The sequence below is a fragment of the Muntiacus reevesi genome, chromosome 14 (assembly GCF_963930625.1).
Source record: "Muntiacus reevesi chromosome 14, mMunRee1.1, whole genome shotgun sequence".
In the NCBI taxonomy this organism is placed as follows: domain Eukaryota; kingdom Metazoa; phylum Chordata; class Mammalia; order Artiodactyla; family Cervidae; genus Muntiacus; species Muntiacus reevesi.
The window spans coordinates 40,387,151-40,413,833 of NC_089262.1; the positions used below are offsets into that span (position 1 = coordinate 40,387,151).

The 26,683-nt window shown below is 40.5% G+C and overlaps 1 protein-coding gene across 3 annotated transcripts in view; it reads right to left on the minus strand.

Moving 5' to 3' along the window:
* Nucleotides 1-26,359, minus strand: part of EMB (embigin) — a 63,310-nt gene extending 36,951 nt beyond the window's left edge. For 2 of the 3 annotated variants that reach the window (XM_065905704.1, XM_065905703.1), the window contains exons 1-3: nt 26,138-26,359; nt 11,568-11,660; nt 9,198-9,290 (exon numbers count right to left, since the gene is read on the minus strand). In XM_065905704.1, the coding sequence (XP_065761776.1) occupies nt 9,198-9,290; nt 11,568-11,660; nt 26,138-26,246 (295 nt within the window). In that variant the 5' untranslated portion in view covers nt 26,247-26,359. The remainder of the gene's footprint in view (nt 1-9,197; nt 9,291-11,567; nt 11,661-26,137) is intronic. The other variant, XM_065905706.1, reaches the window with a different exon arrangement.
* Between the last annotated feature and the right edge of the window lie 324 nt (nt 26,360-26,683).

Sequence of the window (26,683 nt, forward strand, 5' to 3'; positions counted from 1 at the left end):
CATGGCTTGCAGGATTTCAGTTCTCTAACCTGGGAGAGAACTAACCTGGGATTGAATCTGGGTCACAGAAGTGAAAGCCTGGATTTCTAACCACTAGGCTACTAGGGAACTCTCTTTTAATTTTTTTATCTACATAGGATGGTGGATATCCACTAAACTTATATGGTAAGAATTTCATGATGTATACAAGTCATATTATGATGTACACCTTAAACAGTGCTATATGTCAATGATACCTCAATAAAACTGGAAGGGGGAAAAAAGTATGTGGACCTTTAAGCCATTTGCAACCTTCAGAGAAATGACAACAGTTGGACCTTAACGGGTTCATTTAGGAATCATTATCATGTGAAATAGAAATCGACTTTGTTCTTGCATTAAAAAAAAGAAACAAATGGAAAAAGCCAATGAAAATTTTGCACATAGGACTGTGTTTTCAAACATGCTTTAAAAATAGATACTCTTGTTTAAAAGGGGTAAGTACATTAAGGACATTTTGCTAAGTGAAATAACACAGAAAGAGAAAGAAAAATACTGTATGATTTCACTAATATGAAAGTGAAAGTCGCTCAGTCATCTCCGACTCTTTGTGACCCCATGGACTATCCAGGCCAGAATACTGGAGTGGGTAGCCTTTCCCTTCTCCAAGGAATCTTCCCAACCCAGGGATCAAACCCAGGTCTCCCACATTGCAAGCAGATTCTTTACCTGCCAAGCCGCAAGAGAAGCCCAAGAATACTGGAGTAGGTAGCCTGTCCCTTCTCCAGCAGGTCTTCCCAACCCAGGAATCAAACCAGGGTCTCCTGCATTGCAGGCAAATTCTTTACCAACTGAGTTATTAGGGAAGCCCCTTCACTAATATGTGGAATCTAAAAAGAAAGTTGAATTCAAACAAGCAGAGAGCAGAATGTTGGTGTTATGAGGGACAGAAGAGGGGTGGGGATGGGGTGATCAAAGCGTATGTATGAGGCTGCAGTTACATATAATGAGTAAGACTAGAGAGTCTAAGACTTTATGCCTAATATGTAGGCATAAAGACTATAATTAATAATTCTGTATTGAACACTGGAAATATGCTAAGACAGTAGATTTCAAGTGAATTCTTCACATACAAAAAAATGATAACTGTGAAAAGATGACATGTTAATTAGCTTGACTGTAGCAATATGTATGAGTGTGTGTGTGTATATATATATATGTATACATATATAGTCCTGTTGTATATCTATGTACAAATTTTAAGTATATGTATACGTATATGTGTATATATATATATATATATATATGGAAAAATTTAACTAAATAGATACTCCAAGTCAAATGAGATCTAAATCACAGGTGACAACAGAGTATTATAAAAATACGAATTCTCCCCCCAAAATAATCCATAGATTCAGTTAAAAATCAGTCAAATCCAAAAAGTATTTTTTATGGAACTTGGTTCCAAACAAAAAATCCACTTGAAAGAGTAAAAGTATAGGAATTAGGAAAAGCTATTTTTTGGAAAAAACTAACAAAAGTATAATGTTTCAAGTAATATTAATTTGTTAGTGATGCTGGAAAACACCAAGAAAATCAATGATATAAAATAAGCAGAATTTTTCAGATTGCAAGTTGGAAACAATTAGTGGACCAGGAAATCAACTTAGTTACCACCAGATGTTTTTTTTAATGGGTTGTAAAAGAGAAATCATTAAAGTGTAACACATCTATTACGTGTGGGTGTTGCTTGACATGTGCATGCATGCGTGGTAGTACATCAGTTCACAAGGTAAATCATTGATTACTTTGTAGAGCACTATTAAAAGTTGGAAAAACATTGAAACGGTAGAGAAACAAAATAGCATCGGGGAATCTGTAATATGACTAGGGTGGTATTTCAAAATAGTAAGGAAAAAAAGAACTATTCAGGCAAGGATTTGGGGATATTAGCAACATATATAAAATAATATATCTATATAAAAAATAATATGTCTATATAAAATAATACATCGATGTAATAAAGTTAGTGTTCTATCACACACAATACAAAAAAACCATGTTTTAAATGGTTTAAAAATGGAAAGTTAAAAAACTCCTATGAAAATATTAACAGAGCTGCGTAAATAAAATTTAATACACAATAAAAAGCCATGTAAAATTTTAAAGAAAGAATATTTGCAATTTTTATAAAAATTAAAAATTGCTACTCAAAATTTATAGCTGTCTCATTTGTGTAAACTGAAGACCATATAAGCCCAATGGTTTCCCTGATGACTCAGACAGTAAAGAATCTTCCCACAATGCAGGCGACTGGGGTTCCATCCCTGGGTCTGGAAGATTCCCTGGAGATGGGAATGGCTATCCACTTTAGTATTCTTGCCTGGAGACTTCCACAGACAGAGGAGCCTGGCAGGCTACCATCTCTTGGGTCGCAAAGAGTCAGACACGACTGAGCAACTAACACTTTCACTTTTTTCATAAGCCCAATAGACAAGTGAATAAATGGTATTAACATATAAATGCACACATATATATGTATGTCTAACTCCAGAATGCAAATTAAAACAACGGGTAGACCTTTTCATGCTCATAATAGCAAAGAGTTTAATATCAAGTCTGGTCAGGATCTAGAGAAAACTATACTCAAATATGCAAATGGGGGAGAGGAGTAAATTATCAAGATACTTTGGAGGGTAGTTTGCAAGTAGGGATTAAAATGTGCATAGTTTCTAAATCAGCAACTCCATTTTGTGGTATTTATCCTAGAAGAACACAAACAACCATGCCCAGAAAGAGATATGCAGAAGTGTCTGTTGCTCTGTGGTTTACATTAGAAAAAAATTTAGGCAAACTAAGGTCTCTAAGAGAAAAAAATCCAAGCCTGTGTATCTATACTGTGCACACAGGTAAAGAACATGCTACATGCATAGGTGATATGGCTAGAACCCCCAGAATTAATGTTGAATGATGACCAAAAAAAAGCAATTTTCAGATGGATACATATGGGTTTATACTATTAATATTAAAGAGTAGCCAAAAATGCTATAAAGTTTCTATGGTTACTACATACATAACCACATACATTGAACAGAGGTTACCACTGGAAAAAGAGAGAGATCTTAGAATGGAGGCAGTGAATAGTCAAGTCTGACAAGTTTTTATTTTTAACCCCAGAAGTTCTATTCGGCTATTTTTCAAAAGTGATTTTTTTTTCCCTTTCAGTTTCACTGAGATATGCTTGACATACAGCCCTGGGTAAGTTCAGTGCGTACATCATAAAGACTAGACCTACATGTATAGGAAAATGATTATCCATCAACTTATACAGATAGCCCCCAACAGATTTTTTTTTAAATAGCATAATGTCCTTTTATCATGTTTCAAGTATTTCGTCCTTCACGTTCTTCCCTATTCTAGAGTCTGAAGTTCTGGAAGGTGTAATCCTACTGCTCCTTAGTGGACACTCAGTGTTAGAACTGCTTCATTGCACTTCACATTTCTGTCTTGCAAGCAGGTGCAAATATGAATTGCAGAGCCAAGGAAAACGACTCCTTCTTCCACAGATGTTTTTCATTTGCTTTCCTGCAGAAGTATCACCTGTCAGAGGTCATTTTTGTGTTACTTCTCAGGTTGGAAGCTCCTGTATCATGCAAGTAATGTAAATCTGAATTCCAGCCTCAGGGAGAGCAGGCTCTTGTCTTAGAAAACTCATGGAAGTCTTTTGTTTCGGTGCAGAACAAGGCTAAAACCAAGAAGCCAGCTGAGCATCTCCTTGTGCTAACCAGCTGCTTTTTACACTATGTGAATCCTTTCTCTGTGTTTATAGAATTCTGAGGGTTTTCAGCTCCAGCTTTCTGGGGCTTTTCAGTTCCAACTCCCCTCCTTGCCTAAATTCAAGGCCTTGTTCTAAGTCTGTGGCTATGAGAACTCAAGTGCCTTGGCAAAAAAACACAAGAAACCTAATATGACATCAATCCACAATTGGATCCCTGGTCTAATTATAATTCTTGACAAACAAGTTAATGTTACAGTGTTTGCCTTTATAAACTTCCCCATTTTGTAGTCCAGTGGAACATAATTCAAGTGCTTCCTGAATCTGTCTCCTGGGCTATAGTCTTCCATTTGGCTCAAATAACACTCTTTTCCATTTCTATTATAGACTGGTTTATTGATTATATCTTTTGGCAGTACTTAGCTATATACTTAAAAGATTTTATATTTAAAAGAATGAATGTTTGCTATATTTTAGATTTTCTAGATGTGTCAAGAGAACTGTCAGAGTCTCTAATTTATTGTGGGCTAGAAATAACATTTTAGTATTTCTTAAAATGAATTCATTTTTATTTATGTAATTTAAAATTAATTTAAAAAATACTGGATACATATCAGAGAAACAGAAACAGTACTTCTCTATTTGTGCTTTATGGGGGACATAGCTTTTAACTTAATTCTCAAAGATGGGGAGGATTTGAAATCAGCAAAAGGGCAGGGAAAAGGCTTTTAATTGATCAGGTTCCCTGTCCCACTTATGCTCAGCACCATCATCTAACCTTTAGGTGAAATTTTTTATTAAATGTTAACAACCATGTGATTATTAAATCATCTGTCTCCCCATGCTGAGGGGACAGGGAACAGTAATATAGCTATTCTTTTTTATGTGCCAAGCAGTGGTTTACAATTGAGGATGTTTTTGTCTACCAGGGGACATGTGACAATATCTGGAGACATTTTTGGTTGTCACAACTTGGTAGGTGCTGCTCAGATCTAGTGGATAGAGGCCAAGGATGATACTAAACATCCTACAGTGCCCCCAAATATGCATCCCCCCGACCCCAAAGAGAATTATCCAACCCAAAATGTCAGTGTTTATGATAATGAGAGACTAGCGCAAAAAAAGCTGCTGACAGCTATTATCAATTGTGTTACTATGACGGATCCCTCTTCCACCTTCTTTCACTCTCTGGTATATTAGGATTCACAGTCCTTTTCCTCTGTACATCAACAGTCTACTTAAGATTTGATAACAGGTGATCTGCTTCTGAGAAACATCCTAAACAAGTACGCCTCACTGGAATCATTCTCAGATCTTCTCTGCAACAAAGCGTCTGAGCAGCCAAATGTACGGGACACTCATTTCTTTCAGTTCAGTTCAGTTCAGTCACTCAGTCATGTCCAACTCTTTGGGACCCCATGAACTGCAGCACGTCAGGCCTCCCTGTCCATCACCAACTCCCAGAGTCCACCCAGACCCATGTTCATTGTGTCGGTGATGCCATCCAACCATCTCATCCTCCGTCGTCCCCTTCTCCTCCTGCCCTCAATCTGTCCCAGCATCAGGGTCTTTTCAAATGAGTCAGCTCTTCGCATGAGGTGGCCAAAATATTGGAGTTTCAGCTTCAACATCAGTTCTTTACATTTTCTCAAACTCACTGACCAGTCACTTGAACCTGGAATCTGAGTCCTAACCCAGACTTCCTGCCTAGCTGGTCTAAACAACATGGCTGTCTTTCCCTACCTGGACTAATCTTCCCAAATTTTACTCTGTGCTTTAATATACTCATCTGTACCTCCAATGCCTGCTTTGTCTACCTCCCTGTCTCATCAGGTCCTTGCCAGGACAGCTAATCACATCTTAAAATGGTAAATAAAATGTGCCAGTGGGGACAGCCTATGCCAACATTACCAGGGTAATCAAGACAACTGCCAGCAGATGTTTTGATTGTAACCTCTTTGGTTAAACTGTAACACACGGATGGAGACACCAATCACCATAACATACACAGAGAAAGAAAAAAAAATAAAACAGTAAACACTCTGATTGCTGTAATGCAAATAATGACTTCCGAATATTGACACTGGGAAACCTAGCAGAGTGATATAAAAATAGTCCATTGTTAAAAGATCAATTTTGAAACCCAGTGGTATCAGACAACTGGAAAAAAAGCATACCTTATTCTTAGTCAAGTCAGTTATACTTTTACAAATATATCCACTATCTTAGCAAGCACAATTTCCAAGACAAACCTATTGAGCAAGGAGCAATTAAAATACCTCGTTTTCATTGGTTTTGAAACTTTTTCCATAGTCTCAAAAACAAAGCTATGTTTCCTTAAAATAGGTATTATTATATTAGGAACTCTGTTGAAAGAAATGAGTAACTGGGCATTAAGAAAGGCTGCGTAGAAAAAAAAAAAAAGAAAAGAAAAGCTGCATACATAGTATAATGGTTAATAGTAGAGCCCCTGGTGCCAGAGAGTCTGGTTTGAAAATCAAACTCCCAACTTACCACCTGTGACTGTGGTCAGCTCACTTGGTCTCTCAGTGCTTCTTTTTCCTCATGAGCAAGTTGCAAATAGTAGCAATATCTATTGCTTAGGGTTCTTATGAGGTTTAAGCTCAGTTATGTGTAAAAATACACACCTGGCACCTAGACATTACCTTGTATCTGTTAGGTAAATTACTAGCAATATTTTTAAAACATAAAACCAGTAGACAATTTGCTATCATGACTCAAAGGTCATGCTGTTCACTCTCCAAGGCACAGGACCTGTTTCTCAGCCTCAAGCATCTGTGAGTCAGTATGCTATGAACTGGGGTCCACTCTGCAACCACTGTCCACATTTAGATCTCTCTACAAGAGACATTTTGTACCAAAAGAGATGAACTGTTAAAAAGGCCAGAGGAAAAGAAAAAATAATAACCAACAAAACAGAAATATTGTTAAGCACAATTCAAATAAGCAAGGTGAAAATACATGAAAACATTCTCTTTATGAAGTACCTTAAAAATCCTAGTGATAACAATAAGAAGAAAGCCGGCTGCTGCTGCTAAGTCGCTTCAGTTGTGTCCAACTCTGTGTGACCCCATAGACGGCAGCCCACCAGGCTCCCCCGCCCCTGGGATTCTCCAGGCAAGAACACTGGAGTGGGGTGCCATTTCCTTCTCCAATGCATGAAAGTGAAAAGTGAAAGTGAAGTCACTCAGTCGTGTCCAACTCTTAGTGACCCCATGGACTGCAGCCTACCAGGCTCCTCCGTCCATGGGATTTTCCAGGCAAGAGTACTGGAGTGGGGTGCCTTCTCCAAGAAGAAAACCTATGGTTCCTAATAAACTTAAGTACACATTCAGATTTAAATTCTATATTTCAACAAAAGCAGTTCCTAAAACCAAACTTTTAGATGGAAAGGCAACCAGAACAACAGCCTATGATGAAAAGGGTCACAGCTCAGAGACGCTGTGTTTCAAAGAAAAGTGAAAGGGAAGGTAGGTCAGTGAAGTGAAGGTCGGTCAGTTGTGTCCGACTCTTTGCGACCCCATGGACTGTAATACAGTCCGTGGAATTCTCTAGGCCAGAATACTGAGTGGGTAGCCTTTCCCTTCTCCAGGGGATCTTCCCGGCCCAGGAATCAAACCCAGGTCTGCATTGCAGGCAGATTCTTTACCAGCTGAGCCACAAGAGAAACCCAAAGTTAAGGTCAATTTTTTTTTTTTTGAGTAAAATCAAATCTAGACTTAAATAAGGAACAACTGTATTCCAAATGTCTACTGCAATAGGGGAAATGCTGCAAGCTTTGGATTTACAGGCATCTCAATGTCAAATAGAAAAAAAACAGTTTTATAAGACAGGTTAAGAGGGCTGGAAGGAACTGTTGAGAAGAAATGAAGCTTTTACCCAGTGGTAAAAGCAGACAGCACCATTGGAATGGTGTAATGCATTTACTGCTTGCACAGACTGGAGGCAAGCCAAAGTCCAGGTGTCTGAGAGGAAGAAAAAAGCATGACTCAAGTTTGATCAGGCCAAGGTAGACAGGGTGTTGTATTAGCTGCTCAGTCATGTCCGACTCTTTTGTGACCTCATGGACTGTAGACCACCAGGCTCCTCTGTCCATGGAAAACTCAGCAAGAATATTGGAGTGGGATGCCAGTCCTTCTCCAGGGGATCTTCCTAACCCAGAGATTGAACCTGGGTCTCCTGCATTGCAGGCAGATTCTTTGCCATCTGAACCACCAGGGAAGCCCCAAGGCAGACAGTGAGTGATGGGCAGTTGTGAACACCTGCTCTCTTGGATACTGTAGGAACACTGGTTTTAATAGCAGTTATCAGAACAAAAGAATGGTTAGGAGTGAAACCCTCCAAACAGGTTAAATAAGTAAATAACCAGCCTGACATCAAATAAAAGTCCAAGTTTTACTCTTTCAGTGGGCACCTGATCCTTTTTTCACTGAGCTCCAGCTATACAGGATAAATGAGGGGCGTGCTCCTGCCAGCATTACCAGGTTAATGAATAGATTTGCAAACTTATGTCCTTATATAAATCTCTCAAAGAAACACTCCGCCCTAACAAAGGAAACCAACCACTAGAACCTGTGAACGGTAAACAACAAGCAGCAACACAGGAGTGTGGTGAGTCCTTTCTACAAGAAGGAACACACTCCAGATACTAGGATGGGGACATCCGGAAACAAACAGCAGTGGCACTAAGTCATAGAGATGTTCTTCTGTCAGAAAACTCACTGCGAACATTCCAATGGCATGAGATTCCAGGGAGGGCACACCTTTTACTTATATTAAAGAGAGACAGAGAAACCGTTCTTAAGACTAGAGGACAGTTAAAGACTGGACATATACTTGGATAAAACTTATCAGTGACTTAACAGGTTTTAGAATTCTAATTATATTTCTAGTATTGTTACTAAAACAGATAACTACTCTTAGTCATTTAAAGGGCTCTGAGATTACTTTTAAAACACTGGAATCCAAAACTGTGAAAAGAGAAAGCCGATCTGGATTTCAGGATTCTTTACTTGTTTTTCCCAGAGCACTGTCTCTGACTCATAGATAACATCTTCAATTTCTTTGCCTGAAATTCTTCCAGTAGATGCATGAATTCTCCTCTCAAGGCAGAGTGACTTGATTGGCTGTACCAGTAAGGTGTGAGGACAACAGAAGAGTATCTGCAAATTAAAATGAACCCTCCCCTCTCTTCACGTGTCTTTCTTCTAGAGAGCCTTCCTTAACCCTCCCAGCTGGACTGGTCCTCCTCCCTGCACTGGAGCACCTCACAGTATTTTAACTGTATGAGATACTGGTGTGTTTCTCCCACCAGACTGTGAGCAGAGATTAGTACTTCATAAGGCAAAATACAGTGGCTTAATTCAAAATAAAAATTATCTGGGTATTATATTATTTGAAACATGAAACATGATACATTTACCAGTCATTGAGATGTTATGACTCTCCAAAGAAAGATTAGAGTACTTTGTCGTCGTAATTTCTTCCTGGACAGGTAGACTTGTAAAAGGTGCAGCTATGAGAAAAAGGACATATGATTACATGTTATTATCAAGGTTAAATGACTGCATAAAAGTTACTTCACAGCAGCTACAATACTATATTGTATACTAGTAATGAAAAATGTTTTTAGGAATCTCTGATTCACTATGTTTTATATGCTCCATAGACATTTAGAAATACACTGAGCTAACGAAGGTAACAAAATTTCCAGTCTTTCTATTTTTTTTCCTGAAAAATCCCTACTGACTTGTATCAATCGGCTTAAAAAAAAAACTTTCCTTATCCTACAATTTGTAATTTCTTTCTAAAACAGGAATGAAGACATTGAGAAATTAGATAAAAAGAGTGACAGAAAATAAAAGATATCGAAAGGCAGAGAGAAGATGAAAGGACAAAAAAGGACAGACAGATCATAATAAAGGACATAAAAAGTGAAGAGAGAGAGAATGTACTGGGTGCTGGAGGACAGAGAACACACAATTCATGAACAGGAAAGTCTGTGCTGTTGTTTTCCAGCTATGGTGACAGTACAGCCTTGTTTGTTTTTATTTTTAGTTACTAAGTCCTGTCCAGGTCTTTGGTGACCCCACAACTGCAGCATGCCAGGATCCTCTGTCCATGGGATTTCCCAGGCAAGAATACTAGAGTGGGTGGCCATTTCCTTCTCCAGGGGATCTTCCTGACCCAGGGACAGAACCCGTATCCCCTGCATTGGCAGGAAGGTTCTTTACCACTGAGCCACCAAGGAAACCCAAATAAGGACAGTCTTTATTCCAAAAATTCTACTGTAATCAGGGAAATGCTGCAAGCTTTGGATCTACAGGCATCTCAGTGTCAAATAGAAAAAAACACCTTTCTTTTATACAGAGGGGTAAGACTGGAAAGAACTTTTCAGAAGAAATGGGGCAACCGAGTGGGGAAAAGCAGACAGCACCACTGGACTGCGGTCATGCATTATTGCTGGCTCAGACTGGGGGCAAGCCGAAGTTCAGGGGTCTGAGAGGAAAAGGAAAGCCTGATTCTAATTTGATCAGGCCAAGGCAGACAGTGAGTAATGGACAGCTGCGAACACCTGCTCTCTTGGATACTGTAGGAACACTGGTTTTAATAGCAGTTATCAGAACAAAAGAGTTCTTAGGAGTGAAACCCTCCAAACAGGTTAAGTAAGTAAATAATCAGCCTGACATCAACTAAAAGTCTAACTTTCACTCTTCCAGTGGGCACCTGATCCTTTTTTCACTGCGCTCCAGCTATACAGGATAAATGAGGGGCGTGCTCCTGCCAGCATTACCAGGTTAATGAATAGATTTGCAAACTTATGTCCTTACCTAAATCTCTCTTAAAGAAACACTCCGCCCTAACAAAGGAAACCAAGCATTAGAACCTGTGAACGGTAAACAACAAGCAGCAACACAGGAGTGTGGTGAGTCCTTTCTATAAGAAGGAACACACTCCAGATACTAGGATGGGGACATCCGGAAACAAACAGCAGTGGCACTAAGTCATAGAGATGTTCTTCTGTCAGAAAACTCACTGCAAACATTCCAATGGCATGAGATTCCAGGGAGGGCACACCTTTTACTTATATTAAAGAGAGACAGAGAAACCGTTCTTAAGACTAGAGGACAGTTAAAGACTGGACATATACTTGGATAAAACTTATCAGTGACTTAACAGGTTTTAGAATTCTAATTATACTTCTAATATTGTTCCTAAAACAGATGACTACTCTTAGTCACTTAACTAAAAGTCTTAGATGTTAAGTCTTAGATTAACTTAAAGTCTTAGATTACTTTTAAAACACTGGAATCCAAAACTGTGAGGAAAAGCAGACCTGCATTTTGTTTCAGGATTCTTTACTTGTTTTTCCCACAGCACTGTCCCTGACTCATAGATAACATCTTTGATTTTTCTGATGAAAGTTTTCCAGTAGATACATAAATTCCCCCCTCAAGGCAGAGTGACTTGAATGGCTGTACCAGCAAGGTGTGAAGACAACAGAAGAGTATCTGCAAATAAAATGAACCCTCCCCTCTCCCCCGGTGTCCTTCTTCTAGAGAGCCTTCCTTAACCCTCCCAGCTGGACTGCCTGCCTCCTCCTTGCACTGGGGCACACTGCCCTACTCACATTCGACTCTAATCACACTGTGTTATAACTGTATTAGGTACTGGTGTGTTTCTTCCTCCAGACTGTGAGTAGAGATTAGTACTCCATAAGGAACATACAGTGGCTTAATTAAATATAAAAAATTATCTGGTTATTAAATTATTAGAAACATGATGCATTTACCAGTCACTGAGATGTTATGACTCTCCAAAGAAAGATTAGAGTACTTAGTCATCGTAATTTCTTCCTGGACAGGTAGACTCGTAAAAGGTGCAGCTGTAAGAAAAAGGACATATGATTACATATTATTATCAAGGTTAACTGACTGCCTAAAAGCTACTTCACACAACAGCTAAAATGCTGTACTGCATACTAATAATGAAAAATAATGTTTTCAGGAAACTCTCATTCACTAGGTCTTGTAAGGTCCACAGACATTCAGAAATAAACTGAATAAATATTTCAGAAATAAACATTCAGAAATAAATGTACCAAAGTTTCCCATCTTTCTATATTATTTTTTTTTTTACCGAAAAATCCCTATTGCTTTACATCAAGAGGCTTAAAAAACAAACCTTTTCTCATCCTACAATTTGTAATTTCTTTATAAAATATAAATGAAGACATTGGGGAATTAGACAAAAGTACCAGGGGAGAGAACAAAAGCATAGAAAGGCAGAGAGAAGATGAGAGGACAAAAAGGGACAGAGAGACCATAATAAAGAACATTAAAAAAGGAAGAAGAGAGTGTGGCAGCTGCCAGGGGACAGAGCACACACAAGGGGTCGGCAGGAGAGTCTGCGCCGCTCTCTCTTTCCCAGCTGTGGTGGCAGTCCAGCCTGCCCTCGGCCAAACTGACTTTCGGTCTTGCTCTGTCACTCATCTCTTTCGAAAACTTTCATCAAAAAAGCAAGGTTTCTGTTTCCACCTGTCGTACTCTCCTTAAAAATTCCTTTTTTTTTTTTAAACACCAGCTATTCTCTCTTTGACTTTAGGACACAGACATTACCTCCCAGGAAGACCACCCCAACTCTACCAAACAAGGCAGAGAAGCAGAAAGGCTCATTATTGTAAACGTGACTGCATTCTGAAAACTTTATATTAAACTTGGGCCTCTTTTACACCACATTTTTTAATTCTCTGCTTAAAAAGTTATTCCATTTGCAAGATTAAATTTCTAGTTGTTTCTTTAACATGTATGAAAAATCTTACCAAAGCAAGTTATCACTTTTGTTGCTTCAGCTACACATCGCTTTTACAATATTGCCTAATTTTTTTAAAAAAGTACTTTGCAGAATCTAACTCTCCAATATACCATGTTCCAAAGATTTGGTCACTTCTAACACAAGCTTGGAAGGTAGGATGTATTTGCTCATAAAATAATCCTTTAACAAATAACATATTTAAATCACACTGCTCTTTGGGGCTTCCCTGGTGGCTCAGCTGGTAAAGAACCCGCCTGCAATGCGGGAGACTTGGGTTCTGCGGGGAGCCGGCCTGCTCAAGGCCCAAATAGGCCCTGGGAAAAGGCCTTGAAAGAGGCCATTCCCTGTCCCACCACCCCATGATAAAGTAGTAAAATATTTGCTGGGCCTCCTTTGTTCTTCCTTGAGAAAAACGTAGTAGTGACCTTCACTTAGTAGTTTATTTTGGGAATGCCAAAAACAAGATGTAAGCTTCTGCAATCACTTAAAACAAAGAATTGTATTGATGTGGCAGACACCAGATGGCATTTTTTATGAATTATGTTTTCTGCTTGTACTAGTATAAAGGTAGCTGTTCTACTCAATAAAATCGCTGACTTGCCTAAAGAGCATTCAGCCCTCTCGACCCCATCCTTTACTATCATCTTTTTTTTCTCAGGCTTCCGTGTGGTTGCGGTCGGGACTTGTTCATTTTGCCGGCTGGTCCCGGCAGGGTTCGATCCCTGGGTTGGGAAGATCCCTTGGAGAAAGGAACAGCTACCCACTCCAGTATTCTGGCCTGGAGAATTCCACAGACTGTATAGCATATACATGCTTTATATTTATGGTGGCTTCCCCAGTGGCTTAGATGGTAAAGAATCCACCCGTAATGCAGAAGACCTGGGTTCGATCCCTGGGTTGGGAAGATCCCCTGGAGGAGGGCATAAAACCCACTCCAGTATTCTTGCCTAGAGAATCCCCAAGGACAGAGGAGCCTAACTCTCCAATAAGTCATGGAACAAAGATTTGATCACTTCTAATACAATCTTAGAAGGTGGAATGCAGTTTCTCATATCCTTTAACAAATAACATTCCTAAATCACACTGCTCTCTGACAGGGATTATTTAGGAAAATATGCCCTGAGTTTCTCACTAGGCTGTCAGTAATACAAACTTCTCCTTGATCCACACCTAATATTTATTCATTCATATTCTCTGTCACTCTCTCTCTCAAACACACAGACATTGCCAAACAGTTTATCAACACTAAAGTTCCTTTTGTTGTTGTTGTTATTGGGCATAGCTCACTTAGAGGTTCCATTAAAGAGAGAGTATCTCAAGGAGATGAAGACAGATCCCCTCCACTCTATCATCTGCTCTGTGAAGCCTGCAGATACAAGCTTGGATATTTGTACTTCCTTTGCTCGGGAGGTCTTTCCACTTGGCCTAGCCTACTGTACAGTGGAATATCATCATGAAGGTCTTCATCACACTCTATTCCTAAAACAAGCTCATAGCCCTTTTGAGATGGTTTGACATTTATTATCATTATTATTATCCACACTATCAACAACAATATGAGTGACATAAGCTGGAAGAAACACTGTCATTCTCATTTCACTTAAATAAGTGAACATATAGAGCATACATGCAGGATGTCAATATGGAATATAAAGCTACATGGATCATAATGACATTGACTGAGGCCCACCATTTGTGACTGAGAGTCATTAAAATTTCAGAGTAGCACCCATTCATAATATTGACTGTAACTAGCCTGTGTGTTGTATACAAGCTTGCATGTGATCTACAGAATATGAAGCATGACCTACATCTTTGAACAACTCTTGTGGTGGAAGAGAACTGGAGATAACACTAGGGAGATGAGTGCTGAGGCTGGGTTATCTTCACATTTTGCATCATCAGGACATGGGTGGATGGATCCACCTAGGGCCTACATTAGAGCAAGAAGGAAAAAAGGGGTCTAGGCTTGGCTTGGGCAAAAATCTGAATTTACAAAAGTTGAAGGAATAGGAGAAAAAGGAAAAACCAAGCTTAAAGAGTAGGAAAACTGGGATAATTCCAGTTATTCTAGCTGTTGTGACTACTTCCAATTGCCAGCTCCTATATTAAAAACACAATCAGACATCCATAAACCAGCCACCACCCGTATCCTAACTTCATATTGCCTTTAAAGCATTCATGATCAGGCTCTGGATTCCACTGAAGAAGTCTCAAGTCTAAAAGGGCAGGTCTAACTGTTGTGAATTTTGTCTTGGGAAGACCTTTAAGAGTCTTCAGTACAAGAGCAGGGCAGTCTGCACAAGGTGTCAGAATAGCAAAGTGAGAAGTTCTTTGTCTAGCCAAGATATGTTTTAATAAAAAAAGTGAGAATGTAAACCTTATTGCTTTCAGTAGGACGACAGGAGGCTGACTCAGCCAACGATGGTGTTTGAAGGAAACTGGCAGGAGAGTCAGGCAGATGTGGTTTGAATACTTCCCTGAAAGGATTAGGCTGAGTCACAAAAGAGAAGTACACAAAATGCAGAAGCAGAAATTTGTATCCTGATCCAAACACTGCCACCGACGTGTTCCCTGGGGCTTCATCTCACAGAGGAAAGAAAGGAGGATCGGAAAAGCTGCATAATATTGAGTGATGCCACCGAGATCAGAACACACATTCCCCAAGTGACCATGCTCACTCCTTTCTTAGTCATTGCTGCAGGCTTTCCACTCAGTATTCTTTTACAGGTAGTGGCCAAAATGCCAACATAAGAGAGTAACTAGCTTCTAGTAGTTGTGCCAGAGATTAAAACACTCTCTTTCACCCCTCAAGGAATTGGGTTTCCCAGGCGGCAAAATGGTAAAGGATCCATCGGCCAATGCAGAAGATGCAAGAAACGTGGGTTCGATCCCTGAGTGGGGAAGATCCCCTAGAGAAGGAAATGGCAATCCACTCCAGTATTCTTGCCTGAGAATCCCATGGACAGAGGAGCCTTGAAGGCTACATTCTGGGGATAACAAAGAGTCACACATCACTGAGTGACTGAGCATGCACACCACACTTGGCAAATGGGGCATGAGGGTATTTCGTCAAAGAACTGAGTAACATATTGTTTTCACCTGTTATTATTGTTTCATGGGAAACTGCAAAATGGACTCTACTTAGATATCTTTAACATGTTACCTTTTAAAATAGGCATTGCTGGAAGGGTTTATAATTTATGCTATTAACATTTTTTTAATGAAATAAGCATGCCATGCTTTCTACCTAATATTGGGGAAACATTTTTACATATTCAAATGGGGCCCTATTCAATTGAAGTAAATTCAGAAGAAAAAAAAGAGGATGAGTTCAGTTCAGTAGCTCAGCTGTGTAGGACTCTTTGTGACCCCCTGAACTGCAGCACGCCAGGCTTCCCTGTCCATCACCAACTCCTAGAGTTTACCCAAACTAATGTCTATTGAGTCGGTAATACCATCCAAACATTTCATCCTCTGTCATCCCCTTCTCCTCCCACCTTCAATCTTTCCCAGCATCAGGGTCTTCTCAAATAAGTCAGTTCTTCGCATCAGGTGGCCAAAGTATTGGAGTTTCAGCTTCAACATCAGTCCTTCCAATGAATATTCAGGACTGATTTCCTTTAGGATGGAGTGGTTGGATCTCCTTGCAGTCTGAGGGACTCTCAAGAGTCTTCTCCAACACCAAAGTTCAAAAGCATCAATTCTTTGGTGCTCAGCTTTCTTTATAGTCCAACTCTTACATTCATAGATGACCACTGGAAATCCCATAGCTTTGACTAGATGGATCTTTGTTGGTAAAGTAATGTCTCTGCTTTTTAATATGCTATCTAGGTTGGTCATAGCTTTTCTTCCAAGCAGCAAGTATCTTTTAATTTCATGGTTGCAGTCACCATCTGCAGTGATTTCGGAGCCCCCCAAAATAAAGTCTGTCATTCTTTCCACTGTTTCCCCATCTATTTCCCATGAAGTGATGGGACCAGATGCCATGATCTTAGTTTTCTGAATGTTGAGTTTTAAGCCAACTTTTTCCACTCTCCTCTTTCACTTTCAACAAGCTCTTTAGTTCTTCTTCACTTTCCGCCTTAAGGGTGGTGTCATCTGCATATCTGAGGCTATTGATATTTCTCCTGTCAATCTTGATTCCAGCTTGGAATAAGTAACACTAGAAAATGGCATTGGGTTTTAGCATTTGCTTTTACTTAAGTCAGAAAATAAGTTCAACTATACCTCTGTTTAAGAATAAGCATTTTCTCTAACCCCTCCGGAAAATCCCTTAAATTTTATAATATCAAAAGGATCTGAACTCCATTTAGAAAAAAGTGTAAGTAAAAGCTATTGGTAGGATACACACCATTCCTTGCCTCTCTCTTATTCACATAATGTGCTGTGCTGTGCTTGGTCGCTCAGTCCTGTCTGACTCTTTGTGACCTCATGGACTGTAGCCCACCAGGCTCTTCTGTCCACGGGGATTCTCCAGGCAAGAATACTGGAGTGGGTTGCCATGCCCTCTCCACGGGATCTCCCCAACCCAGGGATGGAACCCAGGTCTCCCGCATTGCAGGTGGACTCTTTACTGTCTGAGCCACCAGGGAAGCCTTTATTGATTGCTATCAAGATACTGTAAAATCAAAATTATTTTAATAAGCCTTAGTTTTAGCATTCTGATATATAGTATCATGGGCTTCCCAGATGGTGCTAGTAGTCAAGAAGCTGCCTGCCAATGCAGGTGGATGGAGCCATGTGGGTTTGATCCCTGGGTTGGGAAGATCCCCTGGAAGAGGGCATGACATCCCACTGTAGTATTCTTGCCTGGAGAATCCCATGAACAGAGGAGCCTGTGAGGCTACTGTCTATAGAGCTGCAAAGAGTCAGACATGACTAAAGCAACTTAGCACACATATAGCATTATAAACGTGCAACTCAGTTACAGAAACAAAATAACCTAGGAATATATAATGTATACTACTTACGAAACAAAGGTTTGGAACTCAGAATATATTTCCCCATGGAAGGAATACTGTATATAACCATGAAATCCCAGGCCAAATTCTAAAAGCCATTTAAGTCATGATACAGCTGAACTACAGCATTAAAATATCTAATTACCAATACTGCTTGTAAGCAATACATTTAGAGTTCTACCACTGGGTTCTAGAAATATAGTATTTCTATCCCCTATCTACAGCTGCAGTACAAAAATGAAGAATAAGGATACCCGATTCCTACAGACCCCGGAGAGAATGTGTCAAGAAAAGATGTTTGGTAAGAAAATAAATTTCTGTTGGGAACATTTATAAGTAAGATTTTCTAAGTCATGGACAGATAACAGTCTAGATAGGGAATGCATATTTTTTTTTTACATAGTATGGGGACTATTAGACAAGAAGATCATTTTTAGATTCATTTTTAAAAAATTAAAAAACAGAAAGCCTAATGACAAAAGCAATGTATACTTTTACACAGCCTTATAAACCTGTTTTTAAAACTTGGTCACACAGAAATGCAAACAAATTGAACTTCTCTTTAAATATGATGTTTGCAATAAAATATATTTTGAAGGGCAGTGTGGAAACCCATATTTTAAACTACCTTTACATAGGTCATCAAGATATTTTAACAGTGAACTTATGCTAAATAAAACTAGCATTTCTGCTCTTTCTAGAGACTGGGTTTTTTAAGTGTTTCACTGACTAGGTTATTCTTTGGAGACTGAGCTATTGTTCCATAGTTTTCAACTAGGGATGATTCTGCCCCCCACCATTACCATGCCCAGGGAATACTTAGCAATGTCTGGAGACATTCAAGTTGTCACAATTTGTAGGGTACTACTTGTATCTGGTAGGTTATATTAGTTTCATAGGGTTGCTATACCAAATTACCACAAATACAGTGCCGTAAAACAACAGAGGTTTATTTTCTCATTGTTCTAGAGGCTAGAAGCCTGAAATCAAGGTGCAGGGCCTTGTTCCTTCTAAAGGTGCTAAGTAAGAATTCTTCTGGGCTCCAAAATCACTGCAGATGGTGATTGCAGCCATGAAATAAAAAGACATTTACTCCTTGGAAGAAAAGTTATGACCAACCTAGACAGCATATTAAAAAGCAGAGACATTACTTTGCCAACAAAGGTCCATCTAGTCAAGGCTATGGTTTTTCCAGTGGTCATGTATGGATGTGAGAGTTGGACTATAAAGAAGGCTGAGCACTGAAGAATTGATGCTTTTGAACTGTGGTGTTGGAGAAGACTCTTGAGAGTCCCTTGGACTGCAAGGAGATCCAACCCGTCCATCCTAAAGGAGATCAGTCCTGGGTATTCATTGGAAGGACTGATGTTGAAGTTGAAACTCCAATACTTTGGCCACTTGATGTGAAGAGCTGACTCACTGGAAAAGATTCTGATGCTGGGAGGGATTGGGGGCAGGAGGAGAAGGGGATGACGGAGGATGAGATGGCTAGATGGCATCATCGACTCGATGGACATGGGTTTGGGTGGACTCCAGGAATTGGTGATGGACAGGGAGGCCTGGCGTGCTGCGGTTCATGGGGTCGCAAAGAGTCAGACATGACTGAGCGACTGAACTGAACTGAACCGAAGAATTCTTTCTTGCCTCTGCTAGTTTCTGGGGCGGGTGGGTCAGGGGGTGGGTGAGAGGGTAAGAGAGAGAGAGACAGAAAGAGAGAGAAAGTATGTGCATGTTCAGTCACTAAGTTGTGTCCGATTCTTTGCAACCTCAAAGGTTTTACAATGTAAAACCCAACTAGCAGAGATGTTAGCTGAGGACACAAGGTCATAGATGGCAGTAATTACCTGGTGACGATCCACAGAAAGAAGGGCCTTAACTTCCACCCACGTTTTTTCTTTTTTTTACGTTTTCTTTCTTGTATTGTCTTGTATATATTTATATATCTTCACAATTTTCCCCTCCTCTTTTCATCTCTCCCTTTATTTATATAGGGTATGGTGGTTTAGTCACTAAGCTGTGTCCTATTTTTGCCACCCCACGAACAGTAGCCCACCAGGCTCCTCTGCCCATGGGATTTCCAGGTAAGAATACTGGAGTGGCTTGCCATTTCCTTCTCCAGGGACTCTTCCCAAAGCAGGGATTAAACCCCCTGCGTTTCCTGCAAGGACAGGCAGATTCTCTACCACTGAGCAACCTGGGCAGCCCCTGCTAGCTTCTGGCGGTTGCCAGCATTCCTTGGGATTCCCTGGCTTGTAGCTGCAGCTCTCCAATCTCTGGCTCCACCTTATCTGGCCATTTTTCCTTTGTGTGTATCTCTTTATCCCAATCTCCCTTTCCCTTCTTTCATAAAAACCAGTCACTGGGTTAAGGGTCCACCTTAATCTAACATGACCTCATTTTACTGTGATTATATCTACAAAGACCCTACTCTCAAGTTCACTTTCATAAGTACCAATGGTCAAGACTTGAACATTTGAGGGGGTGGGGACACAACACACCCACTCATAGGTAGAGACCAGTGATACTGCCAAGCATTAGAAAGTATGCCCCCCCACCCGCTCCACCCCTGCACCGCCCCAGCAGAGAATTTTCCAGCCCCAAAGGTCAATACTGCCAAGGTTGAGAAACCCTGATTTCAAAACAGGTACATCTTCAACCCTGATTCCTCAATGCAGTATTTAAAAATCTTCATATGACCCTGTGGCTCTGAGTTCCTATTTCACAGGTTTAGGTGCAGCTATTTTAAAGGGTGAACTTTTCTCGCAACCTTCATGGCTGGGGCCTGTTTTGAGAACTTTTTTACAAAGATGCACAAAGTGCTACATGAGGTTTTAAAATGCAAATCAAGAAACCACTTACAGTCATTAGCTAGCTCCAGGCTCTTGGCTACCTCACAAAAGCACTCTAGGCTTCAAGATCAATCAGATGAGATATTCAAGTTCCCTTTCAGGATCTCAGAACTATGTAATTATGAGGCTGTAATAAAAAAAGATTCTATCTTGAGAGTAGGGATACATTAGTAATGATAAAACCACAATAACTTTACAGATACCAGAAAAATATTGTTTCCAAGTAAAAGAGAAACACCATTTTTAAACATAATATCTATTATTTCTACACTAAAATATATTGAGATGTGCCTGAATAATGACATTTTATTGGGAATAGAGAGTTTATTTTTAGTAAAATACTGTGAGGTTTTTTCTCTTCTACGTCAATGTATGTGTCCAAAGTTGTTTATCTCTAAGGTTCACCTAGTATTGTGAAATATGTGAGGCCAGCTATACAAAAGTAACTTGAAACGATTACAGTCCAGGACAAAGAGTCTCAACACTTATAATCTGTCTCTGAGGACAAATACTCCTTTGGAAAACAGTACCTAATTATATAAACCAATGACTGTTTCTCAGCTATACTTCTGGTGCATCAGTCAACTCAAGATTTCTCAGAGGTAACTTTTTTTTCTTTCTCTGCTTCTTTTCAAGCCATCTCAAACTAAGAGAAAAGTTTTAAGTTCAGAATAAAAAATGTTTCCCCCACTGGAGAATAAGTTGCTGACCTAAAGACCCACTTGACCTTGGGAAAAATACAGTATGTTTCCTACAAAGGACACACCTCACAACACCCCAATACTGCTGTGAAAATCAGGAAATTAGGATTTTATGCCCTCTGATCTCATCCCACCCCTTACTGGAGTTTCAACAAAAGTCTTTATAATGTACTTTTTATTCAAAGGTTTCAGCTCAGGATCACGTGAGCTGCCTTGAGCCACCATGTCTCTCTATTCTCTTCACTCTCACAGCTTTGGTCTCTCCTGACTTTCATGACCTTGATGCTTGTGAAAGTTCCAGGACAGTTACGTTGTAATACAATTAGATTCAGAGTAGACATCTTCCGCAGGAATATCACAGAGGGGACACTGCCTTCCTCTCACTGCATCCTACGAGATGACACACAATTTTTATTTCTCTCCCTAATGATTTACACTTTGATCATCTGACTCAAGTGATGTCAGCCAGGATTCTCCACTTTATTCCTTTTCTCTTTTCATTAATACTTTGTGGCAAGTTACTTCCCAAACCTTTGTGGGAAGATACTTTGAAACTGGATAAAGAAATAACAACCCACTCCAGTATTCTTGCCTAGAGAATTCCATGGACAGAGAAGCCTGACTGGCTACAGCCCATGGGGTCACAAAGAGTCGGACACAACTGTATGACTATCACTCACTCACTCACTTTGAATCTATATAATTTTGTGCCTCATCAAACTTTCAATTAACTCAATTAATTCAGTTAAATGTGTACTCATGAATACCTATATAAGTCAATGGACATTTTTCAGTGGCTATGGATACTAGTCCATCAGTATTATTATTTACTTTGATTCACTGTTTATCAAGTGGGAGCCCTTTCCCTCTGGCTTCTGCATCCTTTTCCATTACTCATCATTCTTTGAACACTTCATTGCTTTCTGGCACAAGAGGGTCCAAGCTTATCACATCCTCTCTCGACTCCAGTCCTAAAATCAGCCATTTCTATATAAAGTTCTAGTTATTATTAGGAAGAAATGTATTCAGAATCAAGATTTGGGTGCTAAGTATGCTCATCACTATGGGAAAATCTTTGCTCCATTTCACTGAACAGAGCTAAGAATACATTTGCATATTAATACACACAGATGAATAACACATATTTATAGACACCTATATGTAATGGGCATAATATATATACAGTTGGCCATGAACAATGAAGATTCAAACTTTAAGGATCCAGGTCTGCACATATCTTTTCAGTATTAAAAAATAGATTACTATGTGGTCCACGGTTGATTCAATCCTCAGATGCAAAGGAACCACACTGATACAGAAGGCTGACTATAAATTATACACAGATTAAGCTGTGTTGGTCAGTGGTCACCTGTAAATATATATGACATATATATGCATTATATGGGCTTCCCAGGTGGTGCTAGTAGTAAAGAACCGGCCTGCCAATGCAGGAGATACAGGTTTGATCCCTGAGTTGGGAAGATCCCACGGAGGAGGGCATGGCAATCCATTCCAGTATTCCTGCCTGGAGAATTCCAGGGACAGAGGAGCCCGGCGGGCTACCGTCCATGGGGTCACAAAGGGTTGGACACAACTGAAGCGACTTAGCATGCACGCATGCATATGCATTATACATATATTTATACATACACGTTCATATTGATGCAACCATTTATATAGATATAGAGAGAGACATAAGAGATACAGATAGATATTTGAAGTCACAACTTCACACTAATGCTGCCAGTTGCAATCTAACACCACAAGATTCATTTTAGTTTTCCCTGTTTATTTCCTTCTTCTCTAGAGGAAAACGTGGGTTCTATTATCCTTGCCAACTTCACTTAATCTAGTCTCCCACTGCCGCTGCCACTCATAGCTCCAAGAAGTGTCTTCCTCACCCACTCAGGCTCCAGCGTCCGGCCCTGGCTGCTCCTGCATACTTGACCTCCATCCCATGATCAGGATCAGACCCCCAAGTCATGGCTGTTTAGAAGCCCTTGCTTCTAAGGCCTGAGGTCTGGCGCCAGCTTTCTGCATCAACAGCCACCTCCTGCGCTTAGGCTCTAACACTTCACACAGGGGGGCTCTTCTACCTGGAGGCCATCCTTACTGGCTTAGCTTCTAATGCCCTGACCTGAATCCTCAGGTTCTCTTCACCAAGGGGGATGATTCCTGCCTTTCCCCACCTAATGGCTTTTAGGCCCGCTTCCCAGAAGGGAGGGAAGAAGGTGGGGACAAAAGACCGGGAAGAGGAAGAGCCAGTTGAACAACGTGTATATAATGTAATTGTAACAATTTAGGGTCAAAATTATGATCCATCAGATACAACCCTATTAAAAACAGGCTTATAGCTAACCTGTTCCTTTAAACACTATGAAAAGTAAAAACAGCTAAGGTTTTATACTTAGATACAGACCAGCAATGTCAGGCATATGTAGGTGCTTGAATAATATCTATGACAATGAGTATTTATTACTGGGCAGTTGCTCTGTGTGTCTCTTGAAAAGAAGGGAGCATTGATCAAGGAAGCATGTAAGCAACATCATCTAGAAGTTAAAAATGATCATTTCAAATGATTCCCCTGCAACATTTTTCACTAGATAAGCATGGCTCATTCCTTCAATTTGTTTCCCCCCCAAAGAGTAATAGTGGCATTTAAATATTCCCACTTATGTAATATTTCTCCTTCAATAAAGCTATTTTACATTTCTTAATTAAGAAATAGCCTAAAAGAGTTAAGGTGAGTCCTTGTGCCAAACTATTCTAGGACTCTAGACTGAGTTAGCATGCCCTTCAGACAATATGTAAATAAAGTATTTATATCTACACACTCTGCTGTCAGTGATTCCAAACTTTCATACACATACACACCCACTTCAGAGAGACAAGTGAGTATTGTGTGTAAGAAAACAGTATTGGGAGTCAGACTGAACAATGCTAAACTTCCTGCTCTACTGCTTAACTAATTATGTGTACTTGGGCAACTATTTAGCTCTCTAAATTCCAATTTCCTCATCTGAAAGTCAGGAATAATAAAAACTAACCCATAGAGCTATAAACTACATAGCGCAATGCCTGACATACAGTTGTTACATAGTAAATATGATACATTTATGACAAAAAAATACAATAACCATTTTTATTTTCAAATTTGGCCCCAAATCTTAAGTTTATAGAACATCTCTTTTAAAGTAGTTCAAAGCACCTAGGTTTAAAAGAAAAAAAAAGGGAGTAAACTTCACAATGGTCTTTAGCAAAGAGGAAACTGAATCTCATCAAGTTCGATACAGCATCTATAAAGTCAGATGAGGCTGCCTCACAATTTTTAATTCTCCCTTGAAATGAGATGCTAACCTCATGTTTTTTTATATGTCACATTCTTCCATAATTTCAGCTTTAAGCAGCAGTTAAAAGTTCCTGAACTTACGCTACATATATACACAGACATTCAACATAACATACATAGCATACATCATTCTATTTAAGATTCATTTGTTAATTCATTCCACCTTCATTTGTTTCCTACTTTTTTTCTCTTTAGAAGTCTACTCAAGCATCAATTTAAACCTGACTCCCTGATACCAATGGAATACCTATCTAACAGTGTACTCTCTAGGTTGTATCATTTTATTTTTTATTTTTTTCATTTATTTTTATTAGTTGGAGGCTAATTACTTTACAATATTAAAGTGGGTTTTGTCATACACTGACATGAATCAGCCATGAAAACAGTGGTTTTCAACCTGCTAAGGATCATATGATAAAAATCACATGGGAGCTTTTAAACCTCCTCACATCTAGACTGAATCCCAGGACAACTGAATCAGAATTTTTAAGGCAGGATTCACCATATCAGTATTTTTAATGCTCACTAGTAATTCGAACATACCGTCAAGTTGAGAAACCAAGTTCTAGCACACACCTAAGATGCACTGGTCCTCAGAAGTGCAATACTCTCAGGTGAATGACACGTGAATGCGTGATAGCCCCAGGGTGGAAAAAAAAATGTCCTTGACCATTCTTTATAAGTGGTATGAATGAGAAAGTGGGGCAAGGAAATTTGGAAACTGAGGCAACCCAAAATGTCTTGTCCAAGTGGTTAACAGCTAGACCTGTTAAAGTGCATTTATTTAAAAATGAACAATCTTATTATTTGATTATCTTTCCATTTTTAAAATGTTACAAGTCTACATGTGATAAGTTCATAAAAATGAATTCCTATGAAACGTTCAAAACCTTGTGTAGAGTAAGATCCTGACTTGAGTTACTGGTGGGCAATATTTGCCAAGCTAGAGGTGATCTACTATCCTAATTAGCAGGTAATACTCTGAAATTTATAACACTGAAACTTGCATTAGAAAGTACGTGAGATGAAATACTTTCATCATAAAAATTATAAACAGGTGAAGGGAAAATGGGCAAATCTGGTGTTGCTTTGCACCAAAAATCCCTCTTTCAAAGTGTCTTACACAACCAGAAAAACAAAAATAAACAAACGAAAAACCTACAGTCTTTCGTTTTCAAAGACCAAGGTGTAAAAGCAGACACACACTCACATTATCTTCCTGTCGTGGGGCTTTGTTTGGTTAGTTGGATGGTTGGCTCTGTTGTGTTGTTATTTTAACTCAGCTCTAAAAAACATCCTCAAAGCCAACCCGCCTGCCAGGAAGGAGGAGGTGATATTTAAGCCTCACTATCGCGACTGAGCACACACGCATCGATTCAAGTGAATGGAGGTGGCCTTGGAAAACGTGTCTTTCAGAAATCCTGCCACTTCAGACAGGCCAAGTGGCTGCCTTGCTCCCACCCGCAACCGCACGCCCTCTCCTAGAAACACACAAACGCTGCCCTACTACCCGCGTCCCCGTCCCGCGGGGCGCCCCGGTCTCCCGGCAGGTTTCCATAACGCACGCGTGGCCCACAGGCGGAGGCGGCCGTGGCCCCCACCCGCGGCCGCCAGCATCCCGGGACTTCTGCCTCCCGACGCCCGCGCGCGCTCCGCCCGCCCCTCGGCCCTGCAAACCATCACACCTGTGGAAAGGCCGTGCTCCACGCTCCGGCGCACCGCGGCGAGGAAGCAGAGCAGGAGCAGCGGCAGGGACGGCGCCCGGGGCCCCGGCAGACCCTGGAGGGCGCGCATGACGCCAACAGGTCAGCCGCGGTCCTCCTACACCCCACCGCCTTCGGTGTCGCCGCGCACACTCGCCCGCAGCCCGGCGCCCGCTGCCAGGCCCCGGTGTGGACACCCGAGAAAAGGCGGGGTGGGAGGGGCCGGCCGCCCTGCCCTCCTACGCCGAGACACTCGCACCGCGCCCGCAGCCGACCCGCAGGACCGTCCGGCTCTCCATCAATTAAGCAGCGCGCTGCCGCCTACAGGCGCGCCCGGATGTGCGGCGGTCTCCCCCGCCTCCGTCCTCTCCGCCGGGCAGGTCAGGGAGGGAGGTTGCAAAAGACGCTGGCAGGCGACGCCTAGCCCATCTCCTGGGGGAGAGAGCGAAACCTTAATATCTATAGATTCATCAGCACACTATACGCGCAGAGGTGCACACATCTCTGCAGCTCATATAAACCAAGGTT